Source organism: Mizuhopecten yessoensis, unplaced genomic scaffold (assembly GCF_002113885.1).
Source record: "Mizuhopecten yessoensis strain PY_sf001 unplaced genomic scaffold, ASM211388v2 scaffold11163, whole genome shotgun sequence".
Lineage (NCBI taxonomy): Eukaryota > Metazoa > Mollusca > Bivalvia > Pectinida > Pectinidae > Mizuhopecten > Mizuhopecten yessoensis.
The window spans coordinates 909840-930633 of record NW_018408911.1 but is presented as its reverse complement, the minus strand read 5'-3'; the positions used below and the strand labels follow the sequence as shown (position 1 = coordinate 930633).

General features: G+C 35.0%; 1 protein-coding gene across 10 annotated transcripts in view; it reads right to left on the bottom strand.

Annotated features, from left to right (window-relative positions):
• Positions 1 to 20794, bottom strand: part of LOC110467166 (otoferlin-like) — a 250887-nt gene that overhangs the window by 67875 nt on the left and 162218 nt on the right. For all 10 annotated transcript variants that reach the window (XM_021524137.1, XM_021524133.1, XM_021524135.1 and 7 more), the window contains 6 exons: positions 18498 to 18660; positions 17723 to 17898; positions 15544 to 15663; positions 13652 to 13786; positions 12854 to 12997; positions 11607 to 11734 (listed from right to left, as the gene is read on the bottom strand). In XM_021524137.1, coding sequence (XP_021379812.1) covers positions 11607 to 11734; positions 12854 to 12997; positions 13652 to 13786; positions 15544 to 15663; positions 17723 to 17898; positions 18498 to 18660 — 866 coding nt within the window. The remainder of the gene's footprint in view (positions 1 to 11606; positions 11735 to 12853; positions 12998 to 13651; positions 13787 to 15543; positions 15664 to 17722; positions 17899 to 18497; positions 18661 to 20794) is intronic.

Here is a 20794-nt window from a genome sequence, read left to right as displayed (position 1 = left end):
TTGGTGTCCAGGCTAGTATCACAGAGTCAAGATTATTATCATGGAGTCCAGTCTAGTATCATAATGTCAAGATTAGTATCATGGTGTCCAGGCTAGTATCACAGAGTCAATATTATTATCGTGGTGTCCAGTCTAGTATCATAATATCAAGATTAGTATCCTGGAGTCCAATTTATGTCATGGAGTCAAGTTTATTATCATGGTGTCCAGTCTAGTATCATAATGTCAAGTTTAGTATCATGGTGTCCAGTCTAGTATCATAATGTCAAGATTAGTATCCTGGAGTCCAATTTATGTCATGGAGTCAAGTTTAGTATCATGGTGTCCAGTCTAGTATCATTATGTCAAGATTAGTATCATGGAGTCCAGTCTAGTTTCACAAAGTCAAGATTTGTATCCTGGAGACAAGTTTAGTATCCCAAAGTCAAGATTAGTATCCTGGTGCCCAGTTAAGTATCACAAAGTCAAGATTTGCATCCTGGTGCCCAGTTAAGTATCACAAAGTCAAGATTTGTATCCTGGTGTCCAATTAAGTATCACAAAGTCAAGATTTGTATATTGAAGTCCAGTTCAGTATCACAAAGTCAAGATTTGTATCTTGGGGTCAAGTTTAGTATCACTAAGTCAAGATTTGTATCCTGGTGTCCAGTTAAGTATCACAAAGTCAGGATTGGTATCCTGGTGCCCAGTTAAGTATCACAAAGTCAAGATTTGTATCCTGGTGTCCAATTAAGTATCACAAAGTCAAGACTTGTATCTTGGAGTCCAGTTCAGTATAATAGTATTAACAATCCAATCAAAATTAATTGGCTATCCAATCATGACCTTACAAATAAATATGCGTTTTTCATTTTTTTTTTTTTATACCTTAATGACCCCTATTTGACTTGTCATTAAATTGTCCTGACCTGATTTAGCTAAGAGTACATATGCATTACCTTACAAATCTATATTTCTTATTAAATACAATATATTCTGTATAACCTGGTCCCTGTCTAATCCAGATCCTATACATGACACTGACCCTGTCTACTCCGGACACTGGTGATGTTTTTACCAATCCTACTTAGAATTATTGACAAAACACTCTGTTTAGTCTCGGCTCAAAATATTTCTTTGGTTTGCTATCCCTGCAAAAACTTTTTAGTTTTTTTGCTGGACATAAAATACTTAATATGTAGAGTTTTACTTTAATTTAGTGCATACAATTAACCTTTAAAATGATTATTTTCTTATTTTCTATTTTTTATTATTGCTTCCTTTCAAATTATATTAATTTATATAAATATATCCAGTGTTATCTGTCCAAGCCAACACAACTGGAACATTAACTCATTCACCCCTGAAATTTCATAATGAACTATTTTAACCTTTGAATTGGAGGAGTTCAAATGTGTCTTCAAGGGTGGATGAGTTAAAATTTGTCTAAATTGTAGTGACTGCGATCTTATAACAGAGTTCAGTTTAGACAGATTGCACTGTATATTCAAAATGTTGACATCCAACATCACAGACTCTGTAAAACACAGACCCTGTACATATTAACCCCATACTTTTGTGCCAGTCCTATTTGGTTTAGATGGGTTTCAATGTATAACTAACTAACTAGAAATCCACTGATTTTATTGTATTCGACCAAGTTCTACTGATGTCGGGGACAGCTCTGGACTGTCCATTTCTGTAGCTCCCACAAACAAATAAATCAGTGGGGAAATTTACATGAAATTTCAATGAATATAGAGACTTTTGTGTAAACAAAGACAATGTGTATCTGAGCCATTAGCTCTGACAAATGACAAATCCTCCAGTCAATAGCATTCCCGCTATAACAGGTATCAAACCTCCTACAAACAGTGAGCCGTAAATCTGTGACCCGCGAGCCCAGTTAAAAAACAAGTGCTGACCCATTTGGCAGGAATTCAAGGGTCAGTAACTCTGCAGAATTTGTGGTGATAAGCGAATACCATTACAATAGTGGCTTCCGAAATCTTATACAAATCTGTGGGGTCCTTTTAAATGGGTAAGTAATTTACTAGCGGCCATTGTACATAACTGGCCATTGTTCACAATCCTCGGGATGAAGAATGATGGTAGCTGGACCTCTGATTAAAAAATGTCAGATGGCTTTTGTGAAAAACAACATGACTATTTCATCCCATCAACTTAAATTAGGGATTTTGTCTGACCCTTTGATAATCCACCCCAAAATTTTACCTGTGAGGTTGTTCACCTCTGGTCATTATGTTGGTATTTGTGTTGGAACACAGATACCATCACATAGCCGTCACAAAAGTGTCTTTACTCTCAAATCTAAACTCTGTTTTATACCCTGGCCTGACCAGGATATTTTGAAATTTGAATCCGACCCTTTTTAATTATTACAGCCTGAAACATTTCATTGATCCTTGAGTAAGAAACGTGTCTATAAGGTGGCTATACAGTGGCCACATAAGGCAGGTAAATTGGTACAGGTAAATTGGTACAAGTAAATTGGTAAAGGTAAAATATATGACTACATTATACAGGTAAACATCTAAAGTGGTGCCTCCAGGTAAGGTCAACTTGTAAATAACTGGTGTGGTCTTCTTATGAAGGCAAAATCATCATAAAACCAGTATGGTCTTCACATACAGGTAAATGTAATAATAACTGGTGTGGCCCATGTAGACAGGTAGCTATCATATACATGTATAACTGGAGTGGCCCATGTAGACAGGTAACTATCATATACATGTATAACTGGTGTGGCCCATGTAGACAGGTAACTATCATATACATGTATACCTGGGGTGGCCCATGTGGCAGGTAACTATCATATACATGTATAACTGGGGGGGCCCATGTAGACAGGTAGCTATCATATACATGTATAACTGGGGGGGCCCATGTAGACAGGTAGCTATCATATACATGTATAACTGGTGTGACTCATGTAGTCAGGTAGCTATCATATACATGTATAACTGGTGTGACCCACGTAGTCAGGTAGCTATCATATACATGTATAACAGGGGTGTCCCATGTAGTCAGGCAGCTATCATATACATGTATAACTGGGGTGGCCCATGTAGACAGGTAACTATCATATACATGTATAACTGGTGTGGCCCATGTAGGCAGGTAGCTATCATATACATGTATAACTGGTGTGACCCATGTAGCCAGGTAGCTATCATCTACATGTATAACAGGGATGTCCCATGTAGACAGGGATTTATCATATACATGTATAACTGGTGTGGCCTATGTACACACATAGCTATCATATACATGTATAACAGGGGTGTCCCATGTAGTCAGGCAGCTATCATATACATGTATAACTGGGGTGGCCCATGTGGCAGGTAACTATCATATACATGTATAACTGGGGGGGCCCATGTAGACAGGTAGCTATCATATACATGTATAACTGGAGTGGCCCATGTAGACAGGTATTTATCATATACATGTATAACTGGTGTGGACCATGTAGTCAGGTAGCTATCATATACATGTATAACTGGGGTGGCCCATGTGGCAGGTAACTATCATATACATGTATAACTGGGGTGGCCCATGTAGACAGTTATTTATCATATACATGTATAACTGGGGTGGCCTATGTAGACAGGTAGCTATCATATACATGTATAACTGGAGTGGCCAATGTAGACAGGTATTTATCATATACATGTATAACTGGTGTGGCCTATGTACACACATAGCTATCATATACATGTATAACAGGGGTGTCCCATGTAGTCAGGTAGCTATCATATACATGTATAACAGGGGCGTCCCATGTAGACAGGTATTTATCATATACATGTATAACTGGGGTGGCCCATGTAGACAGTTATTTATCATATACATGTATAACTGGTGTGGCCCATGTAGACAGGTAACTATCATATACATGGATAACTGGGGTGGCCCATGTAGACAGGTAACTATGATATACATGTATAACTGGGGTGGCCTCCATAGGTAATTTCATCAAATAAGTGGGGTGGTCTTTACATAGTACATGTCAAAAAAGAAGTGGTCTTACACACAAGTACTTGTAGATACCTAGCTTGTTGAAACACAGGTATATATGGACCAACACAGGTATATATGGACCAACACAGGTATATATGGACCAATACAGGTAAAAAGATCATGTAAAATTGTAGACAGGTGAACATAAATTCATGCATCATTTTTTTATTTTTTTATTATTTATTAAAGATGTCTGAACTTAGAACTCAACTATTTTTTATTCAATTTTTGTATCAGGTAATGAATTTAATTTTGTAAAATCTAGTTATCATATCAGGACCAGCATGGGAACAACCACAAGGACATGGTTCTCCGAGGTAGGACCATACACTGCCCTCATTTATCCTAGTCTGATAGCTGTTGTGTATTATGACTTAATCTGATTATAATAAAATTGTAATCTGGTGTATGTACCATATGGCTGATAATTTTTTAAATTAACAATCTGGCATTTGGAACTTAATTAATTGCTTTATCTCTGTCAAGATCTATACAAGCTGTTTGCAAACTGACCCAGAACCATTAGTCTTGCCTGCTTGGTATAGGAACCGTGCTGCGTGTTTAACCCAACATTAATATATATGCAGGAAGTTGTTGTATTTTAAATTAGACTTTAATTTCTTAAATCAATTGTTATTCAATATTATTTGAACACATTGCACTGTGAAAATCCCACTTAACTTTGTTTATGTATTCAAATTGAGCTAGGTTGTTTTAGCATCCATAGCTTCACGAAACATTTATTAAACATTTCAATTTCACAAATCTTATTTTCATAATCATCAAAATTTTAAGTGAAAACTGCAAGTATCAGGATTTCAAATGGTCATTTAATGACAAAAAACACCTGTATTTTTCAGATGACTAAAAAACAATAAATTTTGAAAATTTGATTGATAGGCGGCCCACATGTTAACAGAGCCGAGGAAAACTGCACCCTGATCATATAACACAGTGACAGTGATTATAATCTATAAATCAAATATAAAAACATGATTTGATATCATGTTATTATGACAGCATATTTTACATATTAATAAAGTACAGAATTTCAATTTTATTTATGTGTGTATGACTTAGCCATACGTAACAGATGTTAATTATTTAATCAAAACTGAAATAAAGAATGTCAGAAATAATGTTAATCTGTTGTTGAATCATTTCTAAAACAACTTTTAAGAAATTTTGAAAATGAGGGAGGGAGGAAGTAGGGGAAGGGAAGGGAGGAAAGAAGGAAGTGAGAGAGTGAGGGAGGGAGGAAGGAATGGAAAGTAAGTAAGTAGGAAAGAAAGAAATTAAAATGGAAGTAATACTTATTAGGGAAAAAATTGAAAGAAAGAACAAGGATGAAGAACAGGTAGAGGAAGCAAGNGGGGGGGGGGGGGGGGGGGGGAGGTTATACCGGGAGGGGTATAGAAGTGCCCTCCTAATTCTCATCGTGAGGGACATTCCAGATAGCAGAGGGCCTTGACACAGCATGTGATTCTAATAGACCTCTTAATCCACAAGTACATCCACATGTTCATCCCCACATTACTGACCACACTTCAAATGGTCAAGAATTCCAGTTCTGATGCTGTTTGTTTTTTCTTACGGGAAATTCAAATTCCACTTGTTTTAAAACCTAATTCCTGCTCCTAATGCTGTCAAAGCTGGCCCATAGCAAGTCAGGGTTGGGTGAAACCATTACACATTTTCTCTGCATTGTCAGAATTTTACTTTCTAATGTGAAATTACCAAGCAAACTATGCAATAGAATTGGTTTCCAGGGCAGCCATTCACAAGTGGCAGACATAAACTGGTGCGGGGATGGAATTTCAACAATTTTTACTTTAAGATTTATTGGAAATTTGATTCCCAAGAGCATAAGTACCAGAGTAAGTGAGTTTCATGCCTCCCTCAATTAGTCCTGACAGTGTGTGGGGACAGAGACACCAGGAAATGAGGGGTACTGGTGGGACAGCAATATCACATCTCTAGCTTCATGTTCATCCCTCCTATCTTTTTCCCTCATTTTTTCCCTTCCTTCCCTCTCTTAAATTATTTTCTCTTTCTCTCTCTCAACATTTTGCCATAACAAATTCCAAATTCTAGTTACTGTGTAACTTCAGAAACTTAAAAATATTAAAGAAGAAAAGTAGAAAATACTATGGGTCACTGCAGTATATAAAGGCATAGGAGTTACACCCGGGAAGGGTGAGGTTGGCGCCTGCAAGGGTAGAATGAGCCAAGACAGAAAGAAATCATCTTGGAGGTAATAGACAGAAAGAAGTTATCCTGGGGGTAACAGACAGAAAGAAGTTATCCTGGGGGTAATAGACAGAAAGAAGTTATCCTGGGGTAATAGATAGAAAGAAGTTATCCTGGGGGTAATAGACAGAAAGAGGTTATCATTGGGGCAATAGACAGAAAAAGGTTATCCTGGGGGTAATAGACAGAATGAAGTTATCCTGGGTAATAGACAGAAAGAAGTTATCCTGGGGGTAATAGACAGAAAGAGGTTATCCTGAGGGAAATACACAGAAAGAAGTTATCCTGGGGGTAATAGACAGAAAGTAGTTATCCTGGGAGTCATAGACAGACAGAAGTTATTCTGGGAGTCATAGACAGACAGAAGTTATTCTGGGAGTCATAGACAGAAAGATGTTGACAGGAGGGTATGAGATAGTTCAATATTTGTTTTAATGTATCTAGGTCTAGAAACACATGTACATACATTTGTGAAGGTTGGTGGTTGATGGCAGTAATTATTTACCAGATCAGAATGGCCACCTGTTTTAGAGGAGGTTCTAGTTTACTGACCTACAGAGCCCACTATGGTCACCAGTGAAGCAAGCGATCAGAAAATATTCCACAGGACTTGTGTGACTATCCATGTTTTTGTGAGCCACTAATGAGATGTTAACTAATTACTTCACTGCTGTCTCCTGTTCTGTTTCGGAATGTTATATGATATAAATGTCCAACAACTTGTGAAAAATTTATGAGCCATATGATTTGGAATAAGCTATAACAAATTGACCATTACCAGACCATCCCTATTAACTGGGTGGCCATGCCAGGACCGGGCTGGGTTGGTAGAGCTTGGGACCAGCGATTGGTTCCATATGTTGCTTCTAATTCACTCAACCGATCCTGGGAAAATATCTAATATTTCAAAACCAAAAGTCTATACAGAATGTACTTTTAATTTCAGACAATAAGAACCTGATAGTACATATCAAATATCTATATAAATGTTCAACTGATAGGTGTTTTTTTTTAAAATATCAATAGAATTAATTTATTAATATGGCGACACATTTACCTTAAAAGAAAATATGCTAATGATTTCATCTACACTCAATTTTAGTATTTGATATCTGTAATAAATTTTAATGTTAATTTTTGAAATTACATAGGTGAACATTGGAACATGGAAAAATGAGGAGTTAATGGTAAAAGAGATAGTGTGGAGACATTCATAAAAACATGAAAACATTGATTATAACATGGATACATTGATGTTTGGATACATTGATGTTTGGAGACATTAATGTTAATAAACCTCAACGTTAATATGGAAACACTGGGAAGAATAAGGTTTATAATATCACACAACTTGAAAACATTTTTTTTTCTTGACAGGCTTAAAACATAATGTATACCATAACAAGGGAAAATACACAGTTACTGAACAAATAATTTGTTCCAGTACAAATCACAAGCTTTGATTAGTGTCTCTAAACAGTGTCAAGGAAATATACAACAATGTTTCACAGGTAAAAAAATTCACTCGCTGAACACCCGCCATATTCACTGTCATAAAAGCCGAAATATTTAAACTTGTGATGGAGAGATAATTCTATATTTGAAAAATAAATAATTTAAATAAGAAGCGAGCCCATTTCACTGTAAGGAAATCCTAAAATAAAAACTTCTGTATAAAAAGAAAAACAAATGGTACGACATGTTTCTGGTATACTGACATGTTACGTTACATAGCTATGCCGAACAGGTTATTGTGTAAAGGTTTTTTTCGTAACAGTGTACGCACAGAAAGAACATTTACTGCACGAAATATGTGAAAACTATATCTAAATGACACACACTTATAAATTATCTTAATCTGTAAAACTTAAAAAGCATACAAAAACATTTAGGCCAATTCAAGAAAATTTGCAAACAATTAAAGCTCGTTAACAGATATCTGTTCCAAACATTATGCACGTAAAAAAAAAATTACGGTATGAACAAGGGAACCTTCACATGTGGGCCGATCATTATCTGTTAGTCTTTCTATCAGTTACTGCTTCACGTTTTTATGAATCAATTATTTCTCATTATTTAATGAATTCAAAAAAACATGGGGGTACAATTTTTCCCACTTTATCATTTTATTTTCTCTTATCTAAATCAGGGAGATTTTAGTTAATACTTGAATATTTAATTAAAATTTATCAAATAATTAAAGTGATTTTCAAAATTGTATATTAAATCACAAGTTAATTGCAAGTAAAATTTACCATTATGTAGAACTGATAATTTTCAAAATATCTCCTGAGAATTTTTCTAGTCGCTTTTTAAATGAATTTTAAACAGATTCTAAAGACATGCATGCTTGCAACCAGCTAAAAAAAATAGATGTTATTTTAAAAACCTATAAATTTTGTCAGAATAGTATATTAATTTAACATTGTAACTTGGTAAGATATACGAAAAGGAAAATAATTTATCTAAGTAATGTTGAATAAGTTTCAGAATAAAAAGGACATTTCTCATTAACTGGTTGTTTGAACAAGAATATGATTCAGACTGAAATAGAAAGTTCGGATATGTAAGACCAGGTGTAAAAGTTACAGGTAAGTACATATGTAAATATCAGATTACTCAATGCTCAGGTATGAAAAGCTGGAAATAAAATTACAGACCGTAGTTATTAGGCCACAACATTTTGTTATTACTTGCTTACTCTGGGATACAAAACCTTCAGTTTGTACCATTTATCAGTACAGTATAGGCAAGGCTGCTCTAGGGGTAGCGGGCGGACGGGGTGTTTTAGGGTGGTGGAGACTGGGGAAGAGGAGTGGGGGTTGGGGGTAATGAACATTTACAGAAAAGGTAAACTGGAGTGTAGGGATGGAGGAGGGTGTAGATACAACTGACCAATCAGGGGGGCATTTCAAAGACATTAACATTTTTCCAAAGTCAGAGTTCACACTCTCTCAGACATGTCCTGATCCATCTGCTTTATTAATCTTTATGCCATGAACTGTTAACGCTTAGAAAAGTATTGTTATCAACACCTGAATATGTCCTAAGTTCAGAAGTCATCCCTAGTAAAGTTATTTCAAGAGTGTCCCAGGTAGACTTGAGGTGTCCAAAGCCAGTTACAGGGATTGTGTCCAAAACTATCTGAAGTTCATCTAAATTGACTTCAAGTGTGTCCCAAGTTACTGAATGTGTAGCCAGTTGCTCAGAGTGTGTCCCTAGTTACTCCGGGTGTGTCCCAAGTTACTGAATGTGTACCCAGTTACTCAGAGTGTGTCCCAACTTACTGAATGTGTCCCTAGTTTCTCAGAGTGTGTCCCTAGTTACTCAGAGTGTGTCCCTAGTTACTCAGAGTGTGTCCCTAGTTACTCTGGGTGTGTCCCTAGTTACTCCGGGTGTGTCCCTAGTTACTCAGAGTGTGTCCCTAGTTACTCAGAGTGTGTCCCTAGTTACAAGGAACCTGATCTATGTGCTTTCTTCTGATGTTTACAAATTCTAAACAATTTTGTTTTTAGTTATTAAGTAAAATTAACAAAAATAATAGTTTAAAAGATTTGCCATGCTCATGTCCAATGTTCTGCAATGATCTTTTTTTGTTTATTTAAATTCTCAAAAATAATTTATTAAAGTTACTATATTAAATAGTTACAACATATAAAGAAATTCACGGCACACATGAAAATATGATTATGTCCAAGTAGCTTCTCAACTATGTACAGGTAAGCAGACAACATTTATACAGAGAAAAAAATGTTTATTGATCAAATGAAACTTTCTTATGTAGAATGATATCAAATTCAAATTTTATAATCAAATTGATATTATCATGGAAAAGACCTGGTACTTCTACAGTACAAGCTGCATATCTTCCCCGCCCACATGTGGGTATAAGTCAGTAAAACTCAACAGACAATGTATATTCATCTGATTTAACAGATACAGAACATGTTTTTTTTTTGTCAAAAGACTTGTGGGGATAGTGTTTTAACAAAAAATGGGACAGAACATTTAAACAATCTCGTATACACAGGTGAAATTGGCCGTGAAGGGGGCCTGTTGCTGTTATGAACGGCTGTTTGATGGCTCACATAGACAAACCAACAGCGGGCGGCCGTAGAATTTTTTAAAGGACTTCACTGGGGTTTATCAAGTTTGAGCACTTAACGATTCAATATTTAAAAAATCAAAGATAAGAAAAAGAATATAAAATAACCTAGAAAATTTGAAAAATCACAGAAATATAATCTGTTCATAAACTGAACCAATGATAAATGCCTTTGAAAAGACTTTTGTATAAATTATTTTTAGTTGCAATTTCATAATTTCTATTTACATTTTCACAGAAATAATTAATGCAGACATTTTTATAGCATATCTTAAAAAGGACACAAATTAAGTCTTGATTTAATGTTAACTGTTGCTTGAAAAATATGTATATTTTCTATCAGTAGAATTCTGCTTATATCTTTTTGTGTTCTAATAACTGAACTCTGTCTGAAATATCAATTCAAGTTAGAAATGCATCTTAAGAAATATTATATAGCCTTATTAAAAGAAGAAGATTATGCTCAACATTTTTATTTGGGTTATTCAGTGAAAGAAAGCCCTCCCCTGTATAACAGATACTGTACATATAATGTAAATGAACATGAGTTTGAGATATGAAGAAGCAAAAAGATTTTTATATTCATTTTATAAATAAAAATATTTATCTCAACACATACATAATTTTAAATATGAATTTTAATTTTAAAACATTATAACACAATAATATATTTTCATTAAGAGGGTTATAAGATTAAATTAAATATAAATTACTAAAGTTAAGGTAAATTAATAAACAATAAACACCATGGTAATTTCTGATGTTAACAGTACACTGCATTACTCTGCGATACATGTTTTTCGGTATAACAGGAACTGGTAAGTAACAAAACCAGATCCTTCATAGTCTGACCTGAATCAGTTACAAGCTTTCAATGGTCTTCATATCAATTTTCTGTACATCTTTTAAGATTGTGTATTGGCTGTTTCAGGCACAGCAAAAACTGTTAAATTACATGAAAATAAAGACAAAATATTTTTTCTTGCTCTGAAAAAAGTAACAAAAACTGATTTTTTTAAAATACAACATTTTATTTTGGTTATGATTGATCTGACCGGGCGATTGAAGGGGTGAAGGGAGAGGGGGTATATAATGTAGATTGGTTTGTCGGGTCAGGAGAGGGGGTATATAATGCAGATTGGTTTTTCGGGTCAGGAGAGGGGGTATATAATGTAGATTGGTTTGTCGGGTCAGGAGAGAGGTGTCTAGAAATAACGGTGATACTTACTTGCCAAAAACAGGGTTGAGTTGCTTGGAGAGATAGTTTTCCTTGTCATTGATGGTCGTTTGACCAAGTCGGATGACCAGGTAGGGATCTGCCTTTCCATTCATATCTGCAGGATGTAGGTCATTTGCCTAAAATATAATTATTTTCCAAATTGAGGATTTTTAATTGGCATCCTGCTAACTTCACACACACACAAAAAAGAACTCATTGTGATGCTAGATCCTGTAGAATTTGTAAAGAAGAAGCTGGGTCACAAATCACATTCTGGTAAATACTGACCACATCTACAAATCTATTGAGTGTTATCAAACAATGTTTTATCTGTTCCACACATTCACATGTTTGTATCCAGGGAAAGTCATCTAATAAGTTCGGTAAGTAGCTTAGATGCTTTCTGCTCCATGATAACAAGGAATTGTTCGAAACTGATTATATCAGAATTTCTACAAACAAAATTGTTTTTAATATACAGTGTAGTTGTAGAAATATGAAACATGGCAGGTTTATCGGATATTCCGTGTTTAGACATTTGCTCTGTTGCTCCTGCCTGTGTCTACCCTAGACAAATGTTAAATTTTGCCCACATTTCCATGCTAGTATGCTGCTGTACTCATAAGATTTTATACGACTTCAATTTGATTTTTTTTCTCTCAAGTTCACAAATATAAAATGGAGTTAGGTGTTAGAGCCGTGGAGAGAGTATATTGCGACTAGCTGGGGAGGGTTTGCTCAATTACAGCAGATGGACTTGAGAGCTGCTATAGGCAGAACATTACACATATCTTCAAATTACTGTCATAATATATTTTAAGGGATCAACTCAGCCCATTACCATCATTAGAACCTCTTGCCAATTACAAAATTACAAATAAAACCGGAGGTGTAAAATTTGAAACGTATACCCCATAATGAGCAGTGGCGGGGGTTTATATGTGTGTGTGTGAGGGCGTGTGTCTCTGTGGCTAGACTTATACTACACAAAGGTAGGAGCAGTCGAGACAGAGGAGGATAGACAGATTGAGAACATAATGGCTGACACAAGAGACACTGACGTAAATATTGGGTAACCTGCAGGTGTTGAAATGTGCCCGAGTAGTCAAGGGGAGACAACCACTGACACCACACCCTACTGAAGAGAAAATCAGACTTCCAACAAAATTATGATGGTCGAAGGGAGACAACTCTTACTAAATTATTCACAAACATTCAACTAAAACTTTTTTGTGCAGAGGTATTGAAAGTCTTACCTTTACAACATAGACTCTGACTAGCACTTTGATGGGGTCGTTGCCAGGGAGACCCTGGAACAGTCCTAGGGAGGGGTCACCACCTGTCACTGTTGTGTCCTCAATGTCATCTGGGAGGGGGATCTTGTAGATCTTCAGTGATCCCTAGGAAACACATAAAAACTCAGTTACAGTACCGCATAAAATATTATCTTCTCAAGGCACATTTCCTTTTAATTGTATCAGTCATTATTTTATAAATAATGTAAGTTTTTGAAACTTGTTTGCAGGTAGTTTTCCATTTCAAATTGTGTAAGTATTATTATTCTTAATGGAAAGAAATGAAATTTGATACAATTTTTGTTTGTTTAGAAACAGATTTAATAGAGAGCAAACGTACTGTATTAAACAGGCTAAGGCTGAAAAGCACTCATCTTTTGGAAAACAGACCAGGGGTTCAACTTTGAAAAAGTCAGTAGTAAAACTATAGGAATCTAGATATTTTATAATGTTGAAATTGTAAAATTTTAAAATGTCTTCTTCCTTTTGAATAATTCAAAAATTACCAAAACAGACACATTTTCTGCAAACTGGAAATTGAACTGGACAAATTGAGTCATTAGAACTGGTTTTTATTTGTTAATGGGTCAGTTTAATGGACCTAGAGATGGATTATACATTCCTGAAACTATGTATTTTACTGCACAAATTCAGGTAATTAAAAACACAAATTATGAAACAAAATTCTAGCGCCAATTAACACAATTGACAAAATGAATCATCAGACCTGAAAGTGTTATCATAACCTTAAGGACTGACCTTGAACTTGCCAACCACTCGGCTTTCGTCCGTGTCATCGTTGCCGGTCTTCTTGCCGCGGTACAACTCAAATGTGTGCAGCCAATCCTTGAAGTTACTAAAGTCATTAAGACTTTCCAACTCACAGGGAAACACCTTGAGGTTAGAAGTCAAAGGTCAGAGGTTAAAGTTCACAGCAACAAGATGGAGTGTTCTGCTAATCAATAAATACCCCATTTATCTAGTAATTATTTGTTTTGGTCAATAATGGTAAAGGAACATCTTCTCCATTTTAAAATAATGTTTTCAACTAATCAAAGTAAAATACATGAACTTAAGATATAAAAAATAAGCACGGAATGAATATACTTTTGCTGAAATATGATCATTTTCCATGTCTTTTTGACATTGATTTGGCCAAATTTGTAATATATACAAACAGTGAAAGGGAGACAACTTCCTGAAAACATATGGAAACACAAAAAACTTTTTGCCCGACATCATATACCCGGACCAAGATATTTTTTTCTTATTCATCAACATTAAAAGTACATGAAAACAGGAAATTTTTAATCAAAATTTAAATGAGTATTTCCCTGTAACAAGTATTTAGCATTTTACTTTTTTCTTCTTCTGAAACCCCCTCAAGTAATTGTCATGTAAAAAGCAAATTTTGATTGAAGTTATGTTATCATTCCTTTCTTATAACCATTTTCCAAACAAACATCATACCCTCTCCCTGAAAAGTATTTTCAAGGTACATTTTGCAATTTGCTCTTAATATCCATTATAATAAAGTATAAAATATGAGAACCTGATTCTGATTTGAATAAATATAACAAAATATCTTACGCCATATTTCTATAACATCAAATGAATCTTTAAGTAGCCACAATATTTAACATTCAGCAAACACAAATTATAGATAACATGGTAAATAAAAATTCAACAAGAGAAAATATTACTACACATACATTCCAAGCATTGTTTAGTATAATGTTTGAAGATTCCGAAAACAATTCACCTAAATACATCACAAATAATTACTAAAAAAAACACTAAAAAAACTGAACAAACAGAAAAAACCCCAGCAATCATAACTGATGAAACAGGTAAGTACTGTACACTCACAAATACTGTCACCAATCATAACTGATTATACAGGTAAGTACTGTACACTCACAAACACGGTCACCAATCATAACTGATGATACAGGTAAGTACTGTACACTCACAAATACTGTCAACAATCATAACTGATGATACAGGTAAGTACTGTACACTCACAAACATTGTCACCAATCATAACTGATGATACATGTAACGACTGTACACTCACAAATACTGTCACCAATCATAACTGATGGTACAGGTAACGACCGTACACTCACAAATACTGTCACCAATCATAACTGATGATACAGGTAGCGACTATACACTCACAAATACTGTCACCAATCATAACTGATGATACAGGTAAGTACTGTACACTCACAAACACTGTCACCAATCATAACTGATTATACAGGTAGTGACTGTACACTCACAAATACTGTCACCAATCATAACTGATGGTACAGGTAACGACCGTACACTCACAAATACTGTCACCAATCATAACTGATGATACAGGTAAGTACTGTACACTCACAAATACTGTTACCAATCATAACTGATGATACAGGTAAGTACTGTACACTCACAAATACTGTCACCAATCATAACTGATGATATAGGTAAGTACTGAACACTCACAAATACTGTCACCAATCATAACTGATGATACAGGTAAGTACTGTACACTCACAAATACTGTCATCAATTTATATTTAATGGTTCAGGAAATTACAAATTCTGTCACCAATCATAATCTAGGTAAAAATACCGTCACCTTGATGCTCGACTTTTTTTACCTTCAGTAAAGTACACCTTGGCTTTTCCTCCTCACATTTAATTGTGTCATCCTTATCTGATTGAAAGGCTTTATTGACAAACGTGTGGAAATTGGACGATAACAATCCAGAGGAAATAGTCTAAACAAAAACAACAAATACATGCAAACCTAAATATAAAAATGACCACAAAAGTAAAAGCTATGGAAAAGATGGAACTAAAAAATAATCAAAATAAACTTAGAAATTTAAAGTTAATTTTACACAGGTGTCATGTCAAACCTCAACATTGTAGGAAGGGAGATAACTCCCACTAACTCTTTAGGGGAATCTGTTATGAACAATTTTCCCTTTGTTTCTGGGGTGAAATTCAGAATAAATTGACAATAAATAGGAGACATGACACATATGTTTAAAACATAAATTGGAAGGAAAACAAAACAAAGTGATTTGAAAATGCAAGTATCCATGAAATAAATATATTCAATCTAAGGAACATTAATTAATATATCTTTACTGTGAAATAACAAGAATTTTAACTGGAGCTGTTTTACAGGAGATTTAAACCTATCATAAAAACATGCAAATATAACCTTACAAGTAATCATGATATTACTAAATTTGTTTGCATTTTTGCCTTATTACAGCTTTAGCAAAAACAAAAAAAATCTTTTTCTGTATAAATGTTATATATATTTTGTAAATTCTTACAATTTATAACTAAAATAGTCAAGAAAAGGGGGGCGGGGGTTGGGGGAGGGGGAGAGAATCCATATAGTATTTATCCTGCAATAAGCTAGGGAGCCAACATATAATCTCTGACTTGAAGGATATGGGCTAATTATAGGACAATAATGTAGAATTTGTTGGTATTTCTACTCAACTGATGAGGACAATGGTGGACTTATTACCAGGCATGGGCTTATTGCTGGATAAATATGGTACTTTTCACTTTAATGAAATGAACTGTCATTTACTTTTTTTTCTGGAGGTCCTGACTAAATATGTTTTACTGTACAATTATCAATATGGCGAGATCCTATTTTCAAAATTTAGGTATGGGAAATTTTATTCAAATGAGGCTGCCAAGGGCCGATGTAATTTCTATTTGTTCAAAACATCTGGAAAATATCACAAAAACAAGATGCAGGATTTGGAGAAATTTCGGACTAGAGTATTTATACTCCTTTGAAACCTAGATGAAATATCACAAGTTCAATGTCGGTAAAGATCGAATCTACACTGCCTTAGGACTTGGAACACGATGTCAACCATCACCAACATTCCCTGAGGTAAGACTTAGTTACCTGGAAGGTATGTCGCCGCTATGTAAAAGTGATTTTATTGTCATAAAGATTTTATATCTTTGACAGAATGGACCCACATCATAAACCAAGACATTTTTTACAGTTAATTTAGGCTAAATACTATCTAACATATATCTGTGGTTTGTGTTAGAGTTCTCTCCCTTTATAATTATGTAATACGATAGTATTATCTAAGATTTCCTTGAGAAACCAATGTTTTCTTTCAAAGGTGTGGTGTGGAATTCTTTTAGAAAAAATAATTCCTACAACATTTAATATACATGTAACATTCAGCCTTAAATACTTTACACATCTACATGGTAAGGAATTATCAATTCATTTATTTTTTCAAAAAAGAACATTGTAATTCTGATAATGTGAAGGGAAAGTCGAAAGGTGATTAAGGTAGTGTCCCATCAGGTTTCTCCTGCTATTTCCTCTATATTCATATGAAGACACTTATAGGTCAATGGAAATTCAGACATTTTGAAATTATTTGAAAGTAATGTTGCAGAGGTATTAACTCTAATCCTGTCTGGTAGTGTATTAGATATGCTCCGCCCTGTGTAATTAAGGTTTGGGGATCACATCCCAACACAAAATTGTTTTTGTGAAAAAAATATAATAAACATATTTGTTTTGTAATTTATACTTTTGCTATATTAGCAATCCAAAGTCCGAAAAATGCTAAACAAATTGAAATTCTTATATTTTGGAGATACAACACAGACCTCTTGGATTCTCTACCTTAAGTCAAACGACAAAATCTTTCTCATTTTTTTCCACAAAATGCAATACATATAAAACTCAACACAATAAGAATGTGACTATAACAATCTAGATAACAAAGCTGACAACACACATCCCAACACACACACAATATAACAGTGTACCTTGAGCTGGGCAGTGGAATTTGTTGCTTTCTCCTTCTTCCTCTGAGATTTGGGTGACAGTTTGGAGGCTAGACTAGACCCCTTGGACTTTTTATCACCCTTGGCATCCTGCTTTTCCATTTTCTTCAGAGCGGCTTCAAACTTTTTGGCTTCTTTCGCATTGAAGTCAGGATCATCTGCAAAACAGCAGTTGGGATCAAATAAATCTCTTCTAAACAAAATATTGAGCAATCTTTTAAAATCTTTTGGAAAAGGCTTTGGTGAATTGATTCAAAAGATCTTCATCATCAGTATTATTAAGCAAGGTATGTTTATCAGGGGGAATAGAGAACAGTTTGTAGGGGGAAGGTGAACAGGGGGTGGGGGAGTTTTTCTGGAAGGAATGTTGTGAGACAGTGAGGATGCAGCTGAGGTCAGCTGTATAAGGTAAAGAATCTGATGGGATAGTACAAGTTTGAGCCTTGGTGTGCTGATTCAACTCCCAACATCTGGGCCCCATGTAACCCACCTCTACAGACAGGGTCTTACAATAATAGTCATTTCAGGACAGCCCTTGATGAAAGTAGGAATTGTCCACATCAAATAGAAGTAAGGGAAATACAATAATCAGCAGCAGTGGTAGGATACCTCCTACCAGTCGCCATTGTTTGTTCTGTGTAAAAACTAGAAAAATTCATAAAAATTTGCTAAGAAATGAAGATGGTGGAGCTTTGACATGGAGTTGTCACAGAATGGGACACTCATGTTCTGTGGTGGGGTGATCAGGAATGCCTACCGTCATCATGACCTGTATCTTGACCGTTTGGAATCGTGCCATAGTTGGTACCATTTCCTTGACCGTTCTGGAGGGTCTGCTGCTGCTGCTGTGATGAAGCGACCTCTTCCTTATTGTCAAGGTCAAGAGGATCGACACCGTCGGCCCGAGCACGGTCATGTTCCTGAAACAGAGCAGCAGCGACCTAGTTACAGGTTAGTGTGAAACTGATCTTACTGCAAAGTTCATGTTGTCTAATAGTTAAATCTACACACGTTATTAAAATGCTGAAATTTCAAAATTCTAAACTAAAACACCTTAAGCAATAAGCCATAACTGAACAAAAATGTGTGAATTCTATTAAATCATCTATTTTAATCCAAAAACAGCGTGTTTTAAATCTGAAATGATCAGTATTATACATGATATAAATTTTTACATATTTGAAATGTTATTTTTTTCTAATCATTGCAATTAAGTTAAAAAAGTTGGATATTGAAAAAACTTACAATATTAAAAGAAAAGATTATGTGCTAGGGTTACAAGCAGGAGTTGTCTCCCCTGGGTAGTGAATGCGTGACAAGGAATGTGCGCGGAGAAAAGAAAGAGTCAAGTAAGCTGACCTGATCAGGTTTCCCTAAGGACACTTGGTTACAAGTTGTCCTGTTGATTTTCATAAAGCTACTGGGTAAATTGTGATAACTTTTAACATAATCCTGTTCATTGAGTTGCCATGGTAACAACAGTTAAAATATAGCTCTTGTACTTATTTTTATTGTATTACACTTCGGGAAAAAAATATGTAAATTAAAACCAATCAATTTGCTGCCCCCCTGAAAAAGGGCAAGTTAGGACAATGCAGTATCATAAGATATATACCAAATTCAAACTTTGTAACTTCTGTTTCAGGAACATTTGGGTATTTTTCAGACCTGAAGTTGCTGTTCATTTGCTTTATTAAAATTTCACACACAAAAGACATATGTTTATCATAATTTCCTTGTGCATAAAAACATCACCGCTATCAAAAGGGTCCCTTAATATCTTCAATATAAAGATGGAGGCGCGGTAGTGTTGTGGTAGGACACCGGGCTTGTGACCGAGTTGTACCACATTTTATTTATGTTTTAATTCTGAGCATGCGTAATCTCCCCCATGGAGATTTCAAAAAGTTGTCAAGTTTGCTATGTAGTGGGGAAAATTTCAAAATGTTCTAGCTTCCATAAACACTCACACCTATAAGTAACATGGATTAACAAGAAAATGATGTGTTAAGGTCAGTGTAGGGTAGAACAGTTGAGGGACCCAACGCTAGGTTTAGCCCTATTGTGTGGTTCCATGTAAATCTGCTTTTATGAAATTAATCACAAGAGGAATGAAAGGTAGACAATAAATAGGCTATATGACAAACACAGTTTTTACGCCATTTAAAAAAATAAAAATTATACCACATTTTGATTCAAAGAATCGCTTATGAATGTACTTTAAACCTACTTATGTTAAAGCAATAATGAATCAAAACTTCAGTACTTAAAGTAAACATTTTAACAGACTTGGGAAGTAATGCGGTTAAAAGAGCCACACAATGTATAGGGTACGGTATTGGTACTATGCACTGGAATACTGAACAAGGAATATACTATCTTTATCATAGGACATGAATGAGTGTCCCAATTTTGTATAATTTATTTTAAAAATATATTCACATACAGCACAAGGATGTTTACAATATATATTTCATCTAAATAAATAGATAATATAGTGTATAGATAGGCTACAGATAGTTTACGGCCACTTCTAGTGAGATTGTATGACAACAAAAGTGACAAATGACAATGGAAAACAGAAAAAGGTAAAGAAGATAAAAATGGTGCGGATGGGTTTATGAATGCTGTGCATAAAACAATGGCGGCAGATATAGCACCACCTTCTGGCCACATACAGCAATGCCTACTGGTCAGATGCATCAATACCTACTAGTCAGATATAAAGCCATCTATTGGCCTTATACATCAATACCTAGTGATCAAATACAGCACCACCTCCTGTCATAAACTGTACCACCATCTATTGGCCAGATATAGCAATACCTAGTGGTCAGATACAGCACCAACTCCTGTCATAAACTGTACCACCATCTATTGGCCAGATACAGCAATACCTAGTGGTCAGATACAGTACCAGCTCCTATCATAAACTGTACCACCATCTGTTGGCCAGATACAGTAATACCTAGTGGTAAGATACAGCACCAGCTCCTATCATAAACTGTACCACCATCTATTAGCCAGATACAGAAACACCTAGTGGTCAGATAT